The sequence below is a fragment of the Drosophila virilis genome, chromosome 3, assembly GCF_030788295.1.
Source record: "Drosophila virilis strain 15010-1051.87 chromosome 3, Dvir_AGI_RSII-ME, whole genome shotgun sequence".
Classification (NCBI taxonomy): Eukaryota; Metazoa; Arthropoda; class Insecta; order Diptera; family Drosophilidae; genus Drosophila; species Drosophila virilis.
In genome coordinates, this window is record NC_091545.1 from 8,221,586 (window position 1) to 8,244,276 (window position 22,691).

Sequence of the window (22,691 nt, forward strand, 5' to 3'; positions counted from 1 at the left end):
AAAAGGAATTAAGGTCTGCCAGACTTGCCGTTCATGCTGCCGCACAGTTGCAATTGAGTGAATATGCCACACTCCGCTCGCCTTACCCTCGTTGATGGCAACAAAACGAAGACAAGAACAACAATAAGACTTCAAGAAAGAGTTTTACATATTAACAGAACAAATATGCCACATAAAATCCCAAAAAATGAGCCAGACCTCGGCTCAATGTCGGCAAAGTTGCAAAGAGCCCCGCGGGCTACACGAACAAACAGACGACACAAATCACACGCAAGCCCAAGTGACAAGGCACAGGGCATGTCGAATGCCGAATGGGATCGGGGTATAGGGTATATGCTACTTATATATGGTCACAAACCGCAGAACTTAATTAGTGTCATGTTGTACTCAAGCGGAGACAAACGGAAATCGGCGCAACTAACTGCAGGACGCCAATGTCGGACGCTGATGACTGCCAACATCATTTGTGCAAGTGACAGCCGAAAAAAAAGACCCAGGGCTGCAAACACTATTTAAAGAAAATATGCAACACTTTTAAGAGAGAGGTTGCCGGTTCGAATCCCAGTGTAATGCATGGCTGTGGTTGTGTAATATTATACACTTGCTTTTGAATAAATACATTTCAGAGAAAGATTCTTTATTCTATAGACTCCAGTTTTCCATGCCGATAAATTTATAGAAAATGTTGAACATCATAGGGTCTTATTATTATATTTGGAAGATTCCAATATAAAAAAAAAACTATATTGTTGCTACATAATATTTTTAAATTATTTATGAATAGACTTTCTTAATATTATAAATATCTAATAATATTACTCGAAGGCATAAGTATGAATGTTCAGTAGCGCCTATCCATCCCTTAACAGAATATCAGATCTCAAGACATTTCTTCAAGTCTGTTTGATATTTAATGCCCTAACGGAGGGTTATTTGACTATGTCATAAAAACTGTAATACTTTGTAAGAGGCAAGCACATTTAAGAGAAAAGTATGCACACGATTGTGCAGATTGTTGAGCTAGGGAAGCTAGGGAAGCGTTCATATCATTCATATTAGTGGAAAGGGTATTTAAGCTTCGACAATATGTAGTTATCGGCACTTTCTGGCTAACATTGCATAGTGAGGCGCGTCTGAGACGTATGTGCCACATAGAGAGTGATTGCGATTGCAGCCAATTTGACTGATGAGCGACCCACACAAATCGCCGCTGGCTGTGAGCCACCGCAGAGTATGTGTGCCACAGATAGCCATCATTTTGCTGGCCGGGCAACGTGTGAAGTCCATCAATCGTCGTCTGTGTCTGGCGTGCGACTGGGTTACCTGCCCCTGCCGCTGCCGCTGCCCTTACCCCTGCCGCATGGTCAGCCAATGCCAAATGCCCGTTTGTACCTGGGTGGGCATGAGTTTCGTTTTCATTTTTATGTTTGCTGTCGTTTCTGTGGCTGTGGCTGTGGCTCTGGCTGCTGCCCTTCATACGGAACTCACACGTTGTCGCGGGCGCATTAATCATGGACAGCGGACGGCTCCACAAAAGTAAACAACAGAAAAAAAAAAAAGAAAACAACAACAAAAATTGAAAACCGTATCCCCAATTAGCCGAAGCTCACAGCGGCATAGGACCTGGCCAGGATTCGCTCTTTTTCCCCTCTCTCCGCCCCTCTCGCTCGCTCGCTCGCGCTCTGTGTGTGGTCGCTGTGCTAAAAATTGTTTTGAATTTTTTCGAGGTTTTTGGAACGTTTGCCACAAATTGCTGAGGCAAAACGTTCGTCTCAATTGGTTTGGCATTTGCTGCTGCCGCTGGTTGCGCCTCGCTTGCCGCCGCCTCCTTTATGCCGGGCTGGCCACGCGTGCGCTGCCATTGAAGCCGTTCCCACACCCCCCGCCTCCACACAGAGCCTCAGCCCCTGCCAGCTGGCCGCCAACCCTATTTGCAGACAAACAAACACACACACACACACACACACACACACATACACAGGAACGCAAACACACGCGACTAATTTTCCAATTGGAAAATCATGTGCTTTACATATGAAGACTGTTGCGCGTGTCGCTCGGCCAAACATGTTCATATGTGGAGTGTGTGTGCGAGAGTGTGTGTGTGTGTGTGTGTGAATATATTCACGAAAAAACGCAATTATATCGGTCGGTTGCATTTCGATACATTTGGTTGCCTTACGCCGCACACGACTGACCGCGCATGTTTTCGGCTGGCAGAGCAGCGATCCGAGCCAAGCCTCAAATTATAGAAAATCAAAAGTGTGACCGCCACACACACACACACACACACACACACACACACACACACACACACACACACGTATACACACTCCCCTGTACTTGCTTTGAATTTTGTGCTCTGCGCCGGCGCTTTAGACATACGGAATTATACCCTACCCATCCCACCATACATTGCCCCGCCCCGCCTATCGACTGTTGATTAATTTGCCAAAGTCAAAAGCCTTTGATGGACAGAGTAGCGTGCCGCAACGATGGACCTCTAGCATAACCATATCGTACCCGTTTAGCTCTGTCCATCCCCTCCCAGCTCCCATCCCCTGCGCTCTCTCGGCCAACTGTGCGGCTTATGGAGCGTGTTTAAGCAATTTTGTTGCGCATTTGCATTTAGATGACGGAGGCCGCACTTGTTTATGGCCCACACTTTAGCAGAGAGCTCGTCGTTTTTGGTCTGAGGTGTTGCCCAGTAAATGGAAGCGATTATGAATATGCACCCAGATAATATTTCAATATTTTGGTTTTTAAATTGAAAACATACTTGGGTACTAGATACTCGAAACGGTTGGGAAAATGGGCCTGGTGAAAGTGAAAGTGAAATAGTTATCTTTAATGAAAATAATCAATAGATAAATACAATATGATAGGGATATGATATGAAGTCTTAAAGCTCAGGAAGGTATTGAGTATTCCTCAAGGTTAGATAAATGGCTGGGCTTAAACTGAAGGCCTTTGAATGATATAGATATGTTGTGAATGTGATATGAGCCCTTCAAGCTTTAACTGATATGGAGTATTCCTCAAGGCTCCAACAAATATGTTAACTAGTTCAACTCGCGGCTGAAACTAATGCTTTAGCTTAAGGTTCGGTTCGTAAACTAGGTTTTTCACATCTATGACTTCAAAAATTGGTTCGAACCTCAATTCCAACAAGTTTTTACAAATTTCAAGGAATTCCAATTAAGTTCTTTCATTTAAATTCTTAATTTCAAATTTATATTGTAAATTTGTGATTTGTATTGTAATTGTCTATCAAATTATTGAAACAATTGCATTTTTTTTAAATTAAATCAATTTTGCAATATTGCTTCTAATTATTAAATCATAAAGTTTGATTTTACCCCAAACCATTTCTTGAAGGAAAACTGGTTCGGTTCGGCTTTGACTTCGGCTTCGGCGATTTTTTATCCAGCTAATTCGTCTCTAATTTTCATTCTTGTTAAATTTTCTAATTTTCGAATCGTTAATAACAATCTTAAGTTCATATTTTTATTTTATGATTTTATAGAAACTCACAAGCTGAAGCTGTGAGATTCCTTTTGTCTTCACGGGGACTGCGATCCCTCAGCATCGCATTGAAATTTGGCTCAACCTTGAAATAACTTTATAACGCTACTGTCTTAAAGCCCCTAAAACCCTTTTGGAGACCCCTTCATTTGGCTACTGCCAAATTATTGCATTTATATATAATTTCCTATAAAAATAAAACTTAATGAAACAGCGCGTGATGTGCAATTGACATGAAAGGCTGCCAGCTACCAGCTACCATGTTGGCTGCATTCCAAGCCAATGCAAACAATCTCACGCATTACTCCAGTTTCGGGAGCACGCACAGTGAGCTGCAGGGTGCAGCCCGTAGACGTCTCTGCCAGTGACTAACCCATAATTAGGCGCATGGCCGCAGACTGAGAGGTTCGCATCGCATCGTGTCATGAGAAACGTTTATGGGCAACAAAGCTCCAATTTGGCTACAAAGTTCGCAGCTGCCGGGTGGGTTCAGCATTATAATTAATCAAGAAATTGTATGCACAGAAATCAGAAAATAATCATCAATTTGGCTTAAAGCCGATGAGAAAGTCTCTGGTTGAAAGCGAGCGCCAAATCACGAAAAAAAAAAACGAAACCGACAAAAAAAAAAAAGAACTTTTCCTGCTGGTGATGACAAGCAGAGGCTGCCAATCTCTGGCCTGGCCATCGAGGCGCTACAATTTGGCGTTACATGGAAATTGCATCGGAAATCAGCTGAAAAGGCAACGTCGCAACGGGATCTGGCGTTTAATTAGATGCCGCGTCAACAAGGTGCTAAATGGGCTGCCATTATATGCGAGCTACATACATGCGTTCACACTCTGGGCACTTGGGGGCAACGCTGAGGGCCGCGTGGGCCGGGCAGTGCCAAAAAAAAAAATGAAAGCTAACAGCGTCTGATGTTGTTGTGGCAGCTGTCGCGGGCCTGGACCAGGGTCTGGGCCTGGTCCAGGGCCTGGGCCATGTTGCACACCCGGGGGGCATGCGTTGCTCTCGTTGTTCGATGTTGCCTTGTTGCTCAATTTGCTGTTGTTGTTGTTGTTGCATTGCTGATTATGCAGAGGTGATAATTGCAGTGTCCGGCGCGTCAAGATTTATTTTTTTTTTTTGTTGAGCTTTAACGATGTGTTAAAATAAATTGCATATGTGGCGGACAGCGTTGCCCCAACCAGACCCAGCTGCAGCACATCGCTCGTCGCTCGTCGCCCGTTGCCCTCATCTACACTAAAAGAAAACCCACAAAACGTCGCGGCTGTGTACATAAAAACTTTTAGCCGCCGCCCAGCGGCACCACCAGCCTGCGTAATTGCGGTGCAGGCTTATTAAAATATCAGACATATATACACATTTATGCATACAAGCGGTTGCAGTTGCCGTGGCAGTCGCGCGCGCCTCTTTTGCCCGTCAGCCACATAAATCGCATATTTACTTTCTAAAATATATATTTTGTTTAAAAATTAACACAGATTTATTGCCCAGTCAAGTCAACTAAGCCAGGACTGTGTCCGCTAACGGTCTGCTACGCCCGTGTAATTCAATAGGACACACAGAGACGACGAGCTCCAAACAATTCGGTCGGCGTCTGGTGTTCCAGTGAATTTTTTGGCAGCCCAAAATCGGTAACACGAGCCGATTTGGCCATATCGTATTTTTTTTTTTTTTTTTGGTCAAACGGAGTCTCCACCCTGGCAAGAGGAAGGGTAAAAAAAAAACCGCCTGTTGCATTTGTCTGCCTAATCAGCTGTGCATAATTAACGGCTACTGTGTACGCGCCAAGCGGCACCAGACCAGGTCGGAGATGTCTCTAAAAGGCGCTTCTTCCGCTTGGCTAAAGCGTGTCTGAAACATATGGAACGCATTCATTGTTCCCGTCCTCGTCGTCGACGTCGACGGCGTCGTCTGCAGCTGTAAAAAAGTCTGAGCTGTGGCCCTTTTTTGCGTGTAGCACGTGCTCGAATGCACATGACACCGAATCACGGCTGCCATATGCTGCAGCTGGCGAGTGGGTAGCCAGCTCAACAATGCCAGGAAGTGCTCGCTGTTTGGCGGGGCGGGATATGTAAAATTGCTGCAAACAAGTGGCAAAGCGCATGTTTTGCCAAGCATAGCCCAACTCAACTTTGGGACGAGCAGCGAGTGGCAAACAAATAGCTGCTCATAGTTGGGTTAATCTATACTTGGATTTGTGGGTCGCCAGCTTTATTGATCAGTCAGCCAGTGAGCAGTCATGGCGCTTGTGGTTCAGCTGAGTGCTCGCGCTTTTCCTCGAAATTCATTGCTGCCAGGCGATCAGACGAGATGCCACCAAAGTTGCCTTTTAAAAATTTGATGGCAGCTGCCCGGCATCGGCACCAATCAGCAGCAGCCACACGAGACCTGAACGTCAAACATCCGCCCAGCTACGCTTTCCGTGATGCACAGTTCGGCAAATCATAAAAGCTAACAATTCTTAGAATTTTTGGCCAGCCTAGAAATTCTATCTAGTCAGAGGAGCACAGCGCAGATACGAGCTCATTGATTTTTATGGCGGCTGTTTGATCTTTGGCCGGTCAACTGATCGATGGTTCGGACAGTTCGGCTTAGCTGACAGCTGCTGCTGTTGGTTTCAAATCGCGAAAAAGGTTTGAAAGCTTGCGCATGCGCCAAACATTTAGCTTATTGCCCAACTTGGTTACTGGGCCAGTTGGTTGTGTTTCCCCTTTGCTGGAATTGGAGTGAAAGAGAGTTTCAGGCGAAGAAGCAACCAAAATGGGCTATGAATCTTGATAGTAAACTTCACTGTGTTCATTCTTTCAATACAGTTTAGTGATCAGGATTTAAGATATTTCTCTTAAGTTCATTTTGACTTCTATTCACTTTTGTTTTCCCATTTAAATCCATTTCAAGTGTTTGCCTGTGTATTAAGTCTTTTATGTTGCATACTTTCAGGCGGCTCGAATTTATATGAACAAGCAGTGCAGCAAGCAGTGCATTATCGAGCTGCATAATTAATTTTGTTTTTAGAATGCACATAAATTATTTTCCAGACTTGGGGTTACGAAAAATACCATATCTTATTTTAATGTATATACATATTTAAGCAATCGCAATTCGTTTAAAGTTGAGCTTAAGGAACTCCCGACTTTCACATGGTAAAGAAAGTTGTTGCCCCATAATTCACGCTTCATAAGCGAACAGTAAAAAAAACCAGTTCTTTGTTTTATAAATCTTATTGAAAAGACCTATATATATATAATTATAAAAAATTGAATATAAACCTAAATGTAGATTTACAGGGCAGCAGGAACAAGACAGGCGCTATTTGAAAGGATTTAACAGTTTGTGGGTTTTGACTCTCGAGAGTCTTAGCTATAAATATCCATGTGTTTTAGTATTTATTCCGTTTCGTATGATATTTCAGTCCGCATGGCTTACAGCTGCATTTACAACATGCGATCAATCCAATCTGTTAGATGATTCAGTTGATTGTCCTTAGCCGAGCCTTCGTAGAACTGCACATTTTGCGTAATGTGCGCAAACTCAAAGTCGCGTCCCGGTTTGCCCAATATGACGGGTTTGTTTACCTCATCATCGCCCACCGACTGCAGCTTGCGGCTGCGCGTATCGCGCACTGTGTTACTGCAAGGAACAAAGGGCAATCATTAGATGTGGCCAGGTGCACGTTTTAAAGAACTTACATTTCCTTCTCCAGCAAACTTTTGATAACTTGTGCGCTCTTGGCCGTCGTCTGGTCATGCTTGTTGCACAGCACCAGCACGGAGCAGGGCTGTGTGGCGCTATCCGCCAAAATGGTGTACAATGTGCTATAATATAGATAGACAGAGATTGTTAGAGAGTGTGCATTAGACTATCCACACATGTGCACTTACTCTGCCACATCACGAATATCCTTCTGAGCGGTGACCGAGTCGACCACAAATATTATGCCCTTGGCATTGCGTTTGTACAGCTCGAAGCACTTGTCCCGCACGCGATAGTGTCCCGGAATGTCGACAAGTCGCCCGGCCACATGCCCTGAACGGTACTCGCCCACATTCTCTTTGATGGATGTGAATGTTTCCGGAAATTTGCCATGCACCAGCTGCATAAATATGGCGCTTTTGCCCGCCTCGCATAGACCGGTTAGCAAAAAATCACGTCTGCCCGCGGAGCGTCGCCGCAAAATGACATAAATTGCTGAAATAGTTGAATGGTAGCATCAACAAACTGTTGTTGTCCATCTACGTGGCGTGCTCTCTTACCGACTACAATGAAGCCCAATATTAGCGCGGCCAATATGGGTGTCACATTGATATTGTCCAGCTTGATTTGCTTTTTGTCGCGTACATTTTCATTTAATTTATCCATTTTGTCGAAGTGAGCTTGGAAAAATACACAATTTTCCGCACCTCAACTGAAACTCAAATAACTTTGAACTAGAGATGGCACCAAACAGCGATTTTTTAACTTGATTTCGATAACTAGGGATGAAAGAACCAAACGTGTTATCGATTAACCGGATTGTTAAGAGAAATCCAAATAATTATTATCTGCGCATGTATTGTATTGTATTAATGACAAATAATATTCATGAAAATGAAAAAGTAAACGTAAAAATTGTTCGAATTTTGAAAACTTCAGCTTGGTGAAAACATTGCGCACCTACATTTATCGATAGTTATTGCGATATTCACCATAATCTCTAGCGCGTGCTTTAAAACTGTATTCGCGAATAATGCAAAATCATTTTACAGAATTTTTGTGTGAAAAATACATATTTGTCTTATGTATTTTGTTGTCAAAAACCGTGAGGAATCTAAGCAAACTATATCGAGCACTTTTAACAGATAACTTAGTTGCAATAAAATCCAAAATTACAATTCATTCCACACAAGTCACTTCTTTACCAGCCCGTACAACAGGCGAAACGTAAAATTACATGAGAATGCCCAAGCGGGCACCGAGATAGCATTGTATACACCAGTGGGAAAGCTGAGCAGGCCGGTCAGCGGCGCCAGACTAAAGCTATCATCGAAGATCATCACAGGCGTCTGACGATGGCGGGCACACACAATGACAACGACCAGCGAGAAGAGTACCTTCGACACATAGTAGGCCGCCGTATCGATGGTTGACTGTTTGAGGACTTCCATTTGTTGGGTGGATCGTATTTTGATCTCGGCATCGGTAACTTTGCGCTCGGCACGCATTGTCTTTATTTTCCGGGCATATTCGCCGGCATGTTGTGCACTGTGTACATTGTTCAGCTCCTCGCGTGCTGCATCCAGTTCTGCTTGTAAAAGTGCGTTTGTTGTGGTTCCCTTCCAAAAACGAGATAATTTGACCTGTGGCGAAAGTGCATTTAGTTAAGGCTGTTCGCTTTTACGTTAGCTCCTCTAATTACATAGTTGCGTATAAAGTCCGGCAGGAGTGTGTTAATCAGGCACATCAGCGCTATCAATATAAACAATTGCATATTGTTTGTGTTACGTTTTCTACAAATAATGTTGTCTCTAATGTTTCTGTGTGTTGGAAAGAAAAAAAATGAGTGCGGCAAACAGCTGATAGCTGCGTGTGTGTTTTGTGTTTTGTTTGCTGAGCGATGGCAACCCTGTCATAACCAGGGATGGCAGCTATGCAACAGCTGTTTGCCGGCATAATAAACGCCTACCTTGTGGAATATTCGTGAACAATTTTGTTTTAGTGTGAAAATTGAAATGAATAATCAATGCAATGGAAGATAGCAACGAAGAGGTAAGCAAATATACTTTATAATATACGTTAAATTAACGAAAACGTATTTCAGATTGAACCCTGCCGCAGCATTGGGCCACACGAGCTGGAGGCAGTGAAAAGTCAGGCCATTATAAAACTGTCGCCCGTGCAGGTGCCTGCGCATTTCAAGCGCCTGGAATGTAACACTAATCTTAATCTACCGCCGCTCAACTGGCTGACCACCTCACACAGCAGCCATGGACTGCATCAGGCGCTGTATCAGAGCGCAGGATTCGCCAGCTTCCGGCTGGGACAAATGTTTCCCGATTGTGTGGGCGAGGTGGATGTCGTCTCGGATGCCGAGAATATCAAACAGCTACTCAAACTGCCTTACAGCGCCAAGAGCGCCATCAGCATGGTTGTCCACAAGGTGGGCAACACACTGCTGCTGGACGAGTTCGATATACAAAAGTATTTGCTGCGCAAGTCGGATGATGATTGGAAGTGGCTGCGCACCTTTATACTGGAGCACATTCTGGCCTATGGCGAGGAGCAGCACAATTTTTGCCTCAAGGAGCGCTCACGCGAGGCGCTGCAAACAAAGAATTTGCTCTCCAAGTTTCTGTATCACAGCCTGAAACAGACGGGCAATACGGATTATGATACCAATGCGCCCACGCTGCTGACCAGCAGACGCGCTAGCTTGCCAATCATTGGACCCGTGCTGCCGGAACCGAAGATCGAGGAGAATGTGCCCGATCCCAAGTCCAGTCATGCCTTCAATCGAAATGTCGTATGGACCTTTGAGGATATACGCATGCTAATTGGCACTGATATGCCCATCTTTGGCGGGCCGAACAGGCCCTGTATTAGCCTGCGGCTACGCGACGCAGCGCAGCCCATCAATGTTCTAACTGGCATTGATTATTGGCTGGACAATCTGATGTGCAATGTGCCCGAGGTGGTCATGTGCTACCATTTGGATGGCATTGTGCAGAAATATGAGATCATCAAGACTGAGGACCTGCCTTATCTGGAGAACTCGCAATTCTCGCCGCAGGTGGTGCGCAACGTGGCGCAGAATATTTTGGCTTTTCTCAAGGCGAACGCCACCAAGGCGGGTCACACCTATTGGCTGTTCAAGGGCCGCAATGATGACGTGGTCAAACTCTACGATCTCACTACGCTCTGTCAGAATCAAAACAAAACGACCGAGTCAGAGCGTCCGCAAACACAACAGCAGCAGCAGGAAATGAATCCGTTTACGGTGCCGGTGGGCATGTTGCTGTACTCCGTGGCACGCAACATGAAGAACACACTGGAACCCATTACGCCCAAGACGGCAGGCAATATACGCGCCCTGCTGGACAACTGCATCAAGCTGCTGCCCAAAGAGCAGTATCCACAAATTGTCAGCTCCTCGCACTATATACTCTCAGATTTGCATGTGCCCGCAGGCATAGATCCAAAGGCGCCCAAATTCAATGACTCCCCTTCGCTGTTCAATGCTGACGACGACGAGGATGAGGATGATGAGGATGAGGATGCAGAGGATTACGATGACGAGCCACCGCTCGACTTTGGTCACGACAAGTACTATCAGAGCGCAGCGCAAAGCGGTGGCAAAGCGAACGTTGCGGTCCGGCATATTTGTGACGCTTTGCGGGACTTCAAATCGCACGCCAAGCAATCAAAGCCGGCGCCCTTAATAGCCAGCACCGTGGATCGCTGCAAGATTTCACTGCAGCACATCAGCGCGGGCATCTCATGTTTGCAATACTTCAATGACAATCAGGAGGAGAAGTTGAAGGAGTCGGAAATGCACGCCAAGCAAGAGGAGAAGCAGCGCATTCTGCACGAAGAGCAGAATCCCAACATGGCCAAGCCCTTCAATGCTATACCACTGCCCTACGAGCAGCTTCAGCTTGTTCAGCCGCCAGCCCAGGCGCAGTCCAAGAAGCGCTCCATTAAAACGAAAAGCAAACGCAGCAAGTCCAAGGAACTGGCCACCACCAACAGCAGCCACAAGCCAGCAGCTGTCAGCTGCAATCAGAAGCTTAGCGCCAAATTTAATAGTCAACATTTTGGCTCATGGAATGTGCATCTTAAGCTGCTGCTGCTAGAGAAGGCTTGTCTGACATATGCCACGCTGGCAGAGCATTATTACGAAGCCCAGATCTATGGCAGCACGCTGCGTGCCATTGAGCTGGCCTGTCGCTGCCAGCAAGTGCTCAACAAGTATATGGCCAATGTTGTCTCCCAGCAGAGCTGTCTGCTAGGACGCGCCGGCGACTGTTTCTTTCAAATCTCAAAGCACTGGAGCGCTATTGAGGAGTATGTGCAGCAATATGAGCAGCTGGATGAGCCCACGTGTCAGATTAGCGATGAGCTGGCACAGGAATTGGAAGAATCAGAGCTGCTCACGCTGGCGCCAGTCAAGAATGTCGAAAAGGTCATGTTACACAGCTGCAAATGCTACGAAGATGCCCTGGAGCATGCTCAGAGCGCGGAGAGCAATGAGCTGTTGCGTCGCTTAGGCAATGTACGCAACGAATTGGGTCTCAAGTACATGTACTCGGCACAGGGTAAGTTTTTTATTTAGCCTTCTGCTCTTTGACTGATGCACCAACTAATACACATGCCTTGCAGAGGAGTACAGCCAAATGAAACGCAAAAAGGAGGCGGGCTCTGAGGATCATTCGAAATCTGAATTGGATGCAAAAACCGAGACTGTTGCGGCTGCGGCGGAGCCATTGTATGTCAAACTGACGGTCAATTCGTATGACTGTCTGCGTCGTGGCATTGAGGCCTTCACAGCGGTGCAGGATAATGTGAATCTGGCGTTTCTCTACTGCAACATGGGCAGATTTATGCGTCTGCGTGCACATTTGACCATGCCCAATGAAAGGTGAGTGTGTAAAGAATTTATTAATTGCCCACTTTCACTCTAATTATCCTGTTCCAATTTCTAGCACCATTGCCTTGGATACACAGAAAACCTTTTATAATGAGGCCTTCAATTACTATGAGAAAGCCAAGGACTGCCTGGACACAAGGAAAGCCAATGCAGAGCTCTGGGATCTGGTGCAGTGGGAGCTATCGACGGCCACCTTCACATTGGCCAAGCAGCTGCAGGACTACAGTGCAGCCGACAAGAGCAGCCTGGCCGAGGCATCCAAGGAGGTGCTAGAATTGCTGCAAAAATCATTGCGCCTATGCGATGTGGAGCATGCAGGCGCACGTCAAGTGCTCTACAGCTTTCGCTCGGGTCTGATACACAAGCGGTAATCTATTCAACTTGGCATGCAACTAGATTTTATAATTGATAAGCATCCTGTTTATTGCAGCATTGCCTCCTTTCACTATGCCCAACTGCGTGGCCATGGCGTTTGCGATGTGTCCCAGCTGCCCAAGTCGACGCTGCAGCTGTGTAAATACCACTACGAGAAGGCCACACAAATCTTGGAGAGCTTGAAGGAGGTGCGGGATTTGCTGGTGGTGCAATTGGAGCGCATCTCGTTGCACGAATTTCTGGCGGACGGTATGTGTGCAAAAGGAGCTATACTAAAGCGAACTATACAGCATATTTCCAATTGTTTTGCAGTTTCCAGCCACGCAGCACAGAAGGTCAAGCAAATGCAAGCTGCTTTAGACATTTGCTTCCAGTGCCAGCTCATTTTCGGGCACGTCATCGATAGCAACAGCAACGTCACCACGGATGATGACGAATTCATAGCACATTTAACGCTCTTTGAGAGTCGCTTGCAGAACGCATTGAAAACGCTCATCAAATTGCTGTTAACGACCGGCAAGGATCCAAAACAGCTGTCGGCATTGTATAAGCGCATGTATATGGAAACCTTGACTGGGAAACATGGCATAGGCGCACAGCAATCAGCAGCAGAGTCAATCTCGCGTTCACACCATTTGCACACGCTGCTCAACCGGCTGAAAGCCATGTGCGGCGCTCAGCTGGTCAGCGACTAGCCAAGTAAAGTGTTTTGTACGTGTCGTCTACCGAGTTTTATAAAAACAGTTCAAATTTTGTGTATACATCGACCTGCCTTGTTTATTGATGTGTGTACTCTCGTCTCAATAACGCTGTCAGCTTAGCTTAGCCCCGCCTTTGGCAGCGGCAATCGCTCTCAAATTGCTCGGCATCGGCAACGCTTGCGATGCGTTTCTGGTACATAACCAACGCCAACAGCATGGCCATTTGTAAGATCTGCAAAGGATCAGACTTTAATAACAATACACACACACACACAGCTATTGTTCAAACCACATCTTACCTTGAAGCAAAGACTACGCATTTTGGAAACTAGTTTTCTGTACTGGCCCAACGGGCGCGCGGCTCTTATAAAGTCGCATGGCCGCCAGCCAGACGTGTCGCTCATCAAGATTATAGAGCTGCAGCACTCTGCTGTATGCCAATCTTGGCCAGCTTCTGTTAAGTATTTTGTTGAACAAGCTATTGATGCTCGAGTAATCGGCTTATAAAATTCCTATTCTCATTCTCATTTGGGATTTGATGAAAACCCTGAGAGAAGTGATGAAGAGTATTGGTTGTTGGGAATCTTATTGAAATTAATTGCGCTTACCTCTAAGCCAAGATGTTATATATTGTTTAATAATAGCTTCTGCAAAGATTTGCCTAGTTTTAATAGTTTGCTTGCTTAAATGTTGACTAAAACTGAAATCTTTAAGTTCTCTGCACAGTCAATTATTTGTTCTTATGTTGAGTGCAAGATGGATTGCATGTGAAAAACTTAATACAAACTCGATTTATTAATTCGCTGGAAATAAATCATGTGCATTTAATTCCCCATTCTGTTGCTCTGTTCATCCAACTAATATGCCGCTGTGACTGAGTGTAGCGCATTCGAAAATAATTTCAAATTATTTGCAGCGTTTTATTATGATTTTATTTGAGTAAAGTGCTTGCCGTTGCATAGTTTTTAATTGTTTATTGTTTATAATTTTATTGTAATTTTATCGTAACTTTTTTTGCTTTTGTATATAAATTCTACCAACGCAGCAGAAAGCTCAAGTCAATGCCTTGGCTATATTTCTGCGCTTGCTGGAAATTGTGTCAAGCTCGGCCACAGTGGAGCAAACAGTGACAAATAGTGAAGCAAAAAAGAACAAAAAAAAAAAAACCAAAAAAAGAAAAAAAGCAAAGAAAATGCCGCCCACTCGCTGCACTGGGCACGCACGAGTCATCGCCAGCTTGCATAATGACGAACAGGGAGCACTCTCAGACGATGGCGTAAGCATACAGACGCCTGCGCTATCTGGACCCGCGCCGAATTAGTGCAGCAAGTTTTAGAGCCAAGTCGCTTGGCAAATGCACGTCGCCAGCGGCGACGTCTTCAGATTGCGGCTGGAACACAAAGAACTTGGCATGGCACAGACGAGAGACCGTCTGCTAGAGTCTAACTTGCATCATATTCGTCACGTAAACGAATTGGCATTGCCTGGATTTTTAGTATATAAGCAAAACTGGTCGCTGCACTCCAGACATTAGTTAGCTACCCCACAAACTAAGCCAATTAGCCACAAAATGATGAAGTTCATGGTAAGTGCCAGCGCATCCTGCTGCCATCTGTAGCCTCCAACTTATTTGCCACAATTGTGTTCTTCAGTGCATTTTCGTCTGCGCCATCGCCGCCGTTTCGGCCAATGCGTACGGTCGCCAGGGTTACGGCAGCGTGCCCGTCGGCGGCTATGCCTACCAGGTGCAGCCTGCTCTGACCGTCAAGGCTATCGTCCCAGCTGGTGGATATGGTGGTGGCAGCTATGGTGGCGGCTATGGCAACAACAACTACGGACGCAGCATTGAGGTGCCTGTCTCCGCCCACTACACCTCGAGCCGTGGATATGGCGCCGCGCCCGTCGATCGTCAGGCCATCTCCCTGGCCAAGCTTAGTCTGGCTGCACCCAATGCTGGTGCTCCTCTCGTCTGGAAGGAGCCACGTCAGATTGTTGAGCGCTCTTATGGCCCTCAGCAGAGCTATGGCCAGAAGCACAGCTACGGCTATGGCGAGCAGGCGCAGGGCGCTTCGGCAGCCGCTGCCTCCAGCTCCGTGGCTGGCCAGCACTCTGGCTACAAGAACTCTGGCTACAAGAACTCCAGCTACTAAACGAGCTGAGAAACGCTACAGTGAATACAAAGCTAACAAGCTTGGGACTTATATAGACGCATAAGACAGTAGAAAGTAATAAAAGCAACAAAACTATAAAAACATAAACAATTTTTTGTCATTTTCTCTTTGGGTTTTTTGGAGTCCTACGAAAAAGTTGACTTCTTTGCAGCTGTTTAATTGAGTTCAATTAATGGCAAAGCATAATTCAGTTGTACTTTGATATTATTGGTATATATATATATAATTTCTTTTATATTGGACTATTCCACAATATGCTTATATTCTACGGAAATTTATAGCTCACATGATTTGACTTTGATGAATGAATGAATGCATTTTAGCCTAAAAGTTTCATAGTGAAATTATGCCCGTAGAGTCTATTTTCTTCTGTATATTTATGCTAAAAACATATTCCATAAGCAATTATTTATGTTAAATCTTTCTTCTTTCTATATGTTTTCTTGTCCGCAAAGTTCATGAGTTTCTATTCGAGCCAGTCTCGAGCAGGCCATGTTTACAGCTGCAAGTCCAGTTCATGACTGGCTTTATTACATTTTAGCCCTAGGAACGTGCAATTTGTGTGTGTACAAAAAATAGTATAATATATTAATTTAAACCTGGGGCTACAAAAGACGCGCGCTCCGCTCGTGGATTCATTGAGAACTCACGAAGTGCTTAATTTGTTTTTCGCGCTGTGTGTCGAGCTTGTGTCGGAGTGGGTCGGGCTTTTTGCCCTGGCATTATCAAAACTGTGAAAACAATGGAAAACATCGCGTAACCGAACGATTTTATAATTGTTGGCCAGACACGACAACGAAATACGAGCCAAGTACATAATATGTGGCCAATAATTGTTGTCTTATGTGCTGGTTAGAATTATGAAATATCGCTGCCATAGAAATTATTATTATATGGTATATAGGTTACTTAAAGTGTTTATTTGGGCAGTGTCACGTAAATATCCAGTCTATATTTTGCATATAAAAGCGCTCGTTGCGGTCAGCTAAATCATAGTTTGATTGATTAACCTAACCAACAAAACTAACTGTTCAACATGAAGTTCCTGGTAAGCAATCCCTACAGCTGGACTTGGACATATGGATGGCTGACTAATCCTGTTTCCTAAAATCATAGATTGCCTTCGCTGTCCTCGCTCTGGTCGCCTGCATCAATGCCAATCCCTATGGCAGCAACCGTGGCTATGAAGGTGGCCGTGTGGCCTACGTTCAGGAGGTTGGTTATGGCGGCGGCTCCTACGGCAACCAGGGCTATGGCAACCATGGCTATGGCAACCGCGGCTATGCGCAGCCCCTGTACTCGCGCTCATCGAACCCCAGTGCCTCGGCTGCTGCGGCCGCTGCCTCGGCTGGCATCCGCCCAGGCAGGTACGAGCAGGCTGCAGTCATCGGCTACGATCTGGACGCTAGCTACAACGGCCACAGCCGCGGTGGCTATGGACGTGGTGGCTATTAATTCAGCCACATCCAATTGAGCCAATGACCTCATTGTTCAATGGATCAGCTCAAGCAGCAACTGTTGAGAAAATAAAACAAACCCGCTGAAAGCCGCGGAGCATGTTGAACAAAAAACCAAATTCTAAGAGTTGTCTTCTGTCGGGTGCGGGTAGCCATAAACTGTGACATACTTTTGAGCGTCGGGCTTAAATGGTTGCAGCTGGGATTAGCGGGTGGAAGCAACGACTAGGAACGATGCGTCTCAAGAACTCGTTCATCAATTTCAACAATTCCCAATTCTTTCATGGAAGGTTATATAGCCAAAGAGTTGTCACGGATTTTTGGACTAAAGCTGTATTGATGAGATTAAGAACCTCTTAAAAAAAGAGTTGGAAGGGTGATAAGGAGCATGATGAGGCTTATAAAAGCTTAGTTTGGTTAAGGTATTTCCATATACAGAAAACTTTTCCCTCTAGAGCTCTATGATATAGTAGTTCGATGCTGCTAAGACTTAGCTCAAATGTGATCAACATGCTTATCAAGTTTACATGAGTTATTTGAAAAAAGAAAACGATTTCTTATACAAATATTTAATTACTGACCGATTATAGCAATATGAATTAGGGGCTCAATATTGAGAAGTATTATCTTACATGTGGAAAGTATTGTCGAAGTTTGGTCAAGATTTTCTGAATAACAAACAAGTTTTTATACAAAAACTTAATTATCAAGCGATTACACAAAAAGACGAACCCAGGCAAAGTTTCATGTGGATAGCTTTGCTGATCAAGAATATATATACTTAATGGTCTCTTCTCTATATAGTACACATTTCATGACAAAACTACAATCATAAAAAAAAATGGTCTTCATAAAGTATTTGGGTATTTTTCACTAATCCACAAATTGTCAGCTGAAATGTTTTGGGCCCAAATAGAGCACAGTTAGCCTCAAGAGGCCGCTGTGCTTATCCAGCTGCATGCTCACACGAAGCAACAGCTCCATTTAACAAAACATGCACAATGTTTGGAGCACCTCAAGAGAGAGGGAGAGAGATCACAGCACAGCAACCCCCCAATGTATTGGGGTCGGCTGTGCGGCATTCGAATGTCGGCGATAGCAGAGTCTCGGGCGAACAAGCAGCAGCTCGAGGTGTGGAGTGCTGGTTGAGTGGGCTGCGATATCGAGCTGCAAGATTTGGACCACGAGAAAACAGCAACAGCAGCACAAGAAGAAGAAGAAGAATAACATCAACAACCGCCCACCGTTGCAGCGAGATGAAGACGTCGCCGAGCTGAACTGAGCCAAGCTGAGCTCTGAACTCAGCGCCGTGATAAATTCGCAGCGAGATCACGTTTCGAGTGCTTCAATTATTTTGCTTATATAAAGAAGTGTGCTTGGCATTTGGTTTGTTAATTGTGCCAACTGTTTCAAGCAGCGAGCGCCCAAAAACAACAACAAAAAATCCAATAAGCACAGCCATGAACAAGTTCGCCGTAAGTAACATAGCATGACGATGTCTGCCCATTTCCCGTTCCGTTGGTCGCCAGTTTTTTAAGCATCGATTTCCAATACACACAGACTCTTGCGGTATTCATCAGCGTCTGCCTCGCCGTCGGCAGCTGCAACTACGGAGGCCAGCACGCCGGCCATGGCTACGGTCACCACCGCAGCATCTCCAGCTATGGCCAGCGTGGAGATGGCAGCGCTGCTGCTGCATCGAGCGCCGCTGCTGCCGGTGGCAATGATCAGCGTCCCGTAGAGATTGTTGCCGGTCCCCGTTATGGCGGCAGCGAGCAACTGCGTCCGATCCTCCTTGACTCTGGCTACCAGGGTGGCCACAACGAATACGGCCGTGGACACGGAAACATTGGACACCTCGTCGGCGGCGGCAGCTATGGCGGACACATCGCCGGCGGCAACCATGGTGGCAACTATGGCGGCCACCAGCGCGGCTATGGCCGTCCCCGTTGGTCTGTCCAGCCCGCTGGCGCCACTCTGCTGTACCCCGGCCAGAACAGCTATCGCCGTTATGCTTCCCCACCAGAGTACACCAAGGTGGTGCTGCCCGTGCGCGCCGCTCCCCCAGTTGCCAAGCTGTACCTGCCCGAGAACAACTATGGCAGCCACGGTGGCTACCACAACGAGGGACCCAAGTACTAGAGTAGCAATACCCTCTTCTTGGCTAGTTCTCTCCAAATCAGCTCAAACGTGAAGCTCTCACAATAACATGGCAGAGTTCGTTGTGCAAACAGCGTGAATAAAAAATTGCAGAAAAAAACAAAACCCAAATGTTGTATTGATAATGTGTGTGTGTGTGTGTGTGTGTGTGTGGCCTTGGGTCCAGGGGGAGAGTTGGGTCAGATAAGTGGTTCCGGTAACTGGCAGTTGGTTTGGTTCACCAATGTTTGACCAGTTGCAGCAGCTGCAGCTGTTTTCGCATAAAGTTCAGTTTTGATTGCATATTAATTGGGAATGCCGAGCGTGCCCGTGCCTATGCATATTATAAATTTATGCCAATAAAATTCTTATTATATATTTTGTATATTTTCAATTTGAATACCATAATTTCTTATATAGCTTTCATACTTAATAATAATTTAAACAAAGCAGCTTCTATAAACAAAATTGCTTTAGAGTTAGAACCAAAGCATTTCGTGAAGCTGCTTTTTCACTTGCCAGAACTCAGTATTTTTTTTAAACCTAGACAACTCATATATTTCAAATAAAATATTTAATTTTTAGTTGACAATTGCCCGTTCCGCAACTGAAAATATTGTTAGCTGTGCATATTTTCATATGGAAAATGCGGGCTAAAGTTTAGCTCTACCCAGAATTGGCATATGCCGAACATGGCATAAATGCAATGTCTGGCGACAAAGTTATTTATACTTTGGTGCTGAATTACCCATAAATTCTTTTTGTTGTAAGCCAAGCCATATTTTGTTTATAAATGAAAACTGATTTCTGTTAAGCTGAACTTATAATAAAACTTTAATTGGAATTCCGGACCAACTCAGCCTTGGTTATAGTTTGTCAGCTGTCCACGAGCGTAAGACAACTTAAAAGATGCTCTCCCATAAAATTCAAATAGGTATTCCATATTGTAGTATCATGTCAGTCGATAGCCATACCAATTCATTCTAATGAACAGCAATGCTTTAATTATGACAACTTTTATTATATCGTGTTGCTTAACCCTAGGTAGCCCATTTTTTCTTGGCATTATAAGGATTTATAATGAATGAAAGCTTAAACTTAAACTGGCAATAAATATAGAACTCTAAAGTTATAATTTTATATTGGGCAATTAAGTAATAATATGCTCAATTATTATTGTTATATTATTATTAATATTATTATTATCATAATGATTATTATTATATATATTGTTATTATTATAACAAATATTATTTATAGCTTGGATTCAAAGTAGGAATCTATTTGTTATTTACTGTAGGCATCGGATCTTATAGATAATATTGCAAAATCCCAGCGATGACATTACCTATGAAAAACCTTACCAGTTCTTCACATATGAGTTTCTACTGTACTATTTATGATTACAAGAAGCTTAAAGCTTTCACGTTAAACGGCGCCTCACGTTTGCAAAAAAAACCAACTACTTATGTGGTTCCCACAAACACACACACACACACACGCGCACACACACGCACACACACAATACACTCACTCAATTTGGAGCTAAAGTAAATAGCTGCTGAGCTTGAACGCAGTTCGATTATCAGCCAAGCTAGTTGCATGCTGCACAGATAAGAGAGGTAGCTAGAGGTAGACAATGGCAAGGGCATGGCCGATCGATGGATCGAACTATCTACGACATTGGAGTCGCCGATGACACAGAGCTGGTGAATGCGAATTGCGAGTGCATTCGAATGCATCCGCAGTCGAGTTGATGCTGGGGTTCATTGAGCAGCGGCGATGCTGTTGTTGGACAGGTAGCCATGTCAAAGACCTGATACCGCACACGCCAAATGCGAGCCGAGCGTGCCGAGCAGGGGGCAGTCGATATCAATGGAGCAGCCACTGACTCTTTGCCTTGTCATTGTCGTGGTCGTGGTCGTGGTCGAGTTGTTGCCAATTTGACGAGCACTTTTTTTTTTTAAGAGTAAACTGACACCAAAACCGAACTCTGTAACCGAAGAAGATGACTGCGTCAGTGCGCTGTGGCGCCTTATCAGTGCCACACGGGGCAATGGGATTTTGGTGCGATGCGCCGGCTGCAAGCACCACCAGCTCAGCCCCAAAGTGTTTTCGTCATGACTCTGGGTTTGGTTGGGGGTCTTCGACTGGGTTTTGGTCACGTAAAGCGCACACACAAATCGCTTGCCAGCTCAAATATAATGGCTATAAAAGCAATTTGGCCACGCGCAATTGTTAATTAGTTTTCAAAAGTGTCACCTCCTCGCACCATCCAAACATGTCCGTCAACTACATGCGTCTGCTTTGCCTGATGGCCTGCTGCTTCTCCGTCTGCCTGGCCTACAGGCCCAGCGGCAACAGCTACCGCAGCGGCGGCTATGGCGAATATATCAAGCCCGTCGAAACCGCCGAGGCTCAAGCGGCTGCTCTCACCAATGCTGCCGGCGCTGCTGCCTCCTCCGCCAAATTGGATGGTGCCGATTGGTATGCACTGAACCGTTATGGCTGGGAACAGGGCAAGCCACTGCTGGTCAAGCCATACGGCCCGCTGGACAACCTCTATGCCGCTGCTTTGCCACCACGCGCCTTCGTCGCCGAGATCGATCCAGGTTAGTTACTCAACGCTACCCCCAACCACAGCCTGAGCTGCATGCTAAAGTTCGACATTTTCTTGAATTTTCCACTTGCAGTCTTCAAGAGGAACAGCTATGGCGGTGCATATGGCGAGAGGACTGTCACCCTGAACACCGGCTCCAAGCTGGCTGTCTCTGCTGCCTAAGTAATCGGTCACCTTGGTGTCCAGCTGCCTGAAAGTCTTAATAAATAGTGATTAGTTTAAAGTAAATTGATATATGTGTGCTTTTTCCAATGGGAGCCGGGAGAGTGATAGAAATCCTCAACATATTGGGCTTATTATTATTAAATATTATAATAATATTGGGGGTTTAGTTACAAACTGTCAAGCTTACTTTTTTAAAGTAGCTAAGACAAGACTAGACATGCATTTATTAAACCTCTTCGAACATGAATCTTCGTTGTTCAAAGATCAATTCACTTGCTTAAAATAGAATTCTTCTGAGTTCTGCATGATGAAGGATTTTTGTACAAATCAGACATTCGTCAATTCATGTTTTGTTCAACAGGTTTACTTAAAGCAATTCACTTGCTTAAAGTTGAATTCTTCCAAGTTCTTGAAAGATAATATACTACATCCATACTTTCATCAGAGATTTGAACCTGCATCTGCCCGGTCCAGCTCCCTCAATGACTGTATCATCGAGACAATTAAGCTGCTAATATGTGATTTGATAGTATTATCAATTTTAATTTAAGATGTAGTTACAAACTTTCAAGCTAGCTTTTCTTAGCCACGACAATGATACAGTCATTACAAATGATGGGCAATTCCTTTGAGACGTTTCTTTCTACACATATGAACAATATCTTGTGTTTCTCAATTCAGTTAATTTTTCGTCTATCTCTCTCAATTTTCATTTTGTGATATTTCCCAATTAGTACACAACTCGTTTTGAGTTTGTTATTGTTGTTATTGTTGTTATTATATAAGTAAATTCAGTTTTTATTGCAAAATACAAAGTAAAAATATGAAAATTGCTCAGTTTTTCTTAATCGTTTTTCTTTTAATCATTTGTAAAATCAATTCGTTACGAGCACACAGATATTTACC

The 22,691-nt window shown here is 44.7% G+C and overlaps 7 protein-coding genes and 1 long non-coding RNA gene across 9 annotated transcripts; 5 read left to right on the forward strand and 3 right to left on the reverse strand.

Annotated features, from left to right (window-relative positions):
- Nucleotides 1–6,736: 6,736 nt before the first annotated feature.
- Nucleotides 6,737–7,977, reverse strand: SrpRbeta (signal recognition particle receptor beta). Its single transcript, XM_002046731.4, has 4 exons — nt 7,788–7,977; nt 7,416–7,722; nt 7,224–7,349; nt 6,737–7,164 (listed from the first exon to the last, which is right to left on the reverse strand). The coding sequence occupies exons 1-4, from the start codon at nt 7,891–7,893 to the stop codon at nt 6,969–6,971; spliced, it is 735 nt and encodes a 244-aa protein (XP_002046767.1). The 5' UTR covers nt 7,894–7,977; the 3' UTR covers nt 6,737–6,968.
- A 428-nt stretch (nt 7,978–8,405) lies between these two features.
- On the reverse strand, nt 8,406–9,086 carry LOC6623158 (guided entry of tail-anchored proteins factor 1). Its single transcript, XM_002046732.4, has 2 exons — nt 8,930–9,086; nt 8,406–8,870 (listed from the first exon to the last, which is right to left on the reverse strand). The coding sequence occupies exons 1-2, from the start codon at nt 8,999–9,001 to the stop codon at nt 8,421–8,423; spliced, it is 522 nt and encodes a 173-aa protein (XP_002046768.1). The 5' UTR covers nt 9,002–9,086; the 3' UTR covers nt 8,406–8,420.
- A 48-nt stretch (nt 9,087–9,134) lies between these two features.
- On the forward strand, nt 9,135–13,293 carry LOC6623129 (erythroid differentiation-related factor 1). The gene is made up of 6 exons (XM_002046733.4): nt 9,135–9,279; nt 9,332–11,825; nt 11,890–12,148; nt 12,213–12,524; nt 12,588–12,781; nt 12,845–13,293. Exons 1-6 carry the CDS (start codon nt 9,259–9,261, stop codon nt 13,225–13,227), a joined length of 3,663 nt encoding a protein of 1,220 aa, XP_002046769.1. The 5' UTR covers nt 9,135–9,258; the 3' UTR covers nt 13,228–13,293.
- On the reverse strand, nt 13,283–14,572 carry LOC138911015 (uncharacterized). Of its 2 annotated transcripts, XR_011416318.1 has the most exons (3): nt 13,842–14,157; nt 13,533–13,780; nt 13,283–13,465 (listed from the first exon to the last, which is right to left on the reverse strand). It is a non-coding gene; the product is annotated as an uncharacterized lncRNA (long non-coding RNA). The 2 variants fall into 2 exon arrangements; XR_011416317.1 differs by having other exon boundaries at nt 13,533–14,572.
- Nucleotides 14,573–14,670: 98 nt separating this feature from the next.
- On the forward strand, nt 14,671–15,494 carry Cp18 (Chorion protein 18). The gene is made up of 2 exons (XM_002046734.4): nt 14,671–14,818; nt 14,886–15,494. The coding sequence occupies exons 1-2, from the start codon at nt 14,804–14,806 to the stop codon at nt 15,381–15,383; spliced, it is 513 nt and encodes a 170-aa protein (XP_002046770.1). The 5' UTR covers nt 14,671–14,803; the 3' UTR covers nt 15,384–15,494.
- An 801-nt stretch (nt 15,495–16,295) lies between these two features.
- Cp15 (Chorion protein 15) lies at nt 16,296–16,980 on the forward strand. The gene is made up of 2 exons (XM_002046735.4): nt 16,296–16,452; nt 16,521–16,980. The coding sequence occupies exons 1-2, from the start codon at nt 16,441–16,443 to the stop codon at nt 16,857–16,859; spliced, it is 351 nt and encodes a 116-aa protein (XP_002046771.1). The 5' UTR covers nt 16,296–16,440; the 3' UTR covers nt 16,860–16,980.
- A 1,200-nt stretch (nt 16,981–18,180) lies between these two features.
- Nucleotides 18,181–19,126, forward strand: Cp19 (Chorion protein 19). Its single transcript, XM_002046736.4, has 2 exons — nt 18,181–18,336; nt 18,422–19,126. The coding sequence occupies exons 1-2, from the start codon at nt 18,322–18,324 to the stop codon at nt 19,001–19,003; spliced, it is 597 nt and encodes a 198-aa protein (XP_002046772.1). The 5' UTR covers nt 18,181–18,321; the 3' UTR covers nt 19,004–19,126.
- A 2,108-nt stretch (nt 19,127–21,234) lies between these two features.
- Cp16 (Chorion protein 16) lies at nt 21,235–21,848 on the forward strand. The gene is made up of 2 exons (XM_002046737.3): nt 21,235–21,612; nt 21,694–21,848. Exons 1-2 carry the CDS (start codon nt 21,282–21,284, stop codon nt 21,780–21,782), a joined length of 420 nt encoding a protein of 139 aa, XP_002046773.1. The 5' UTR covers nt 21,235–21,281; the 3' UTR covers nt 21,783–21,848.
- Nucleotides 21,849–22,691: the final 843 nt, after the last annotated feature.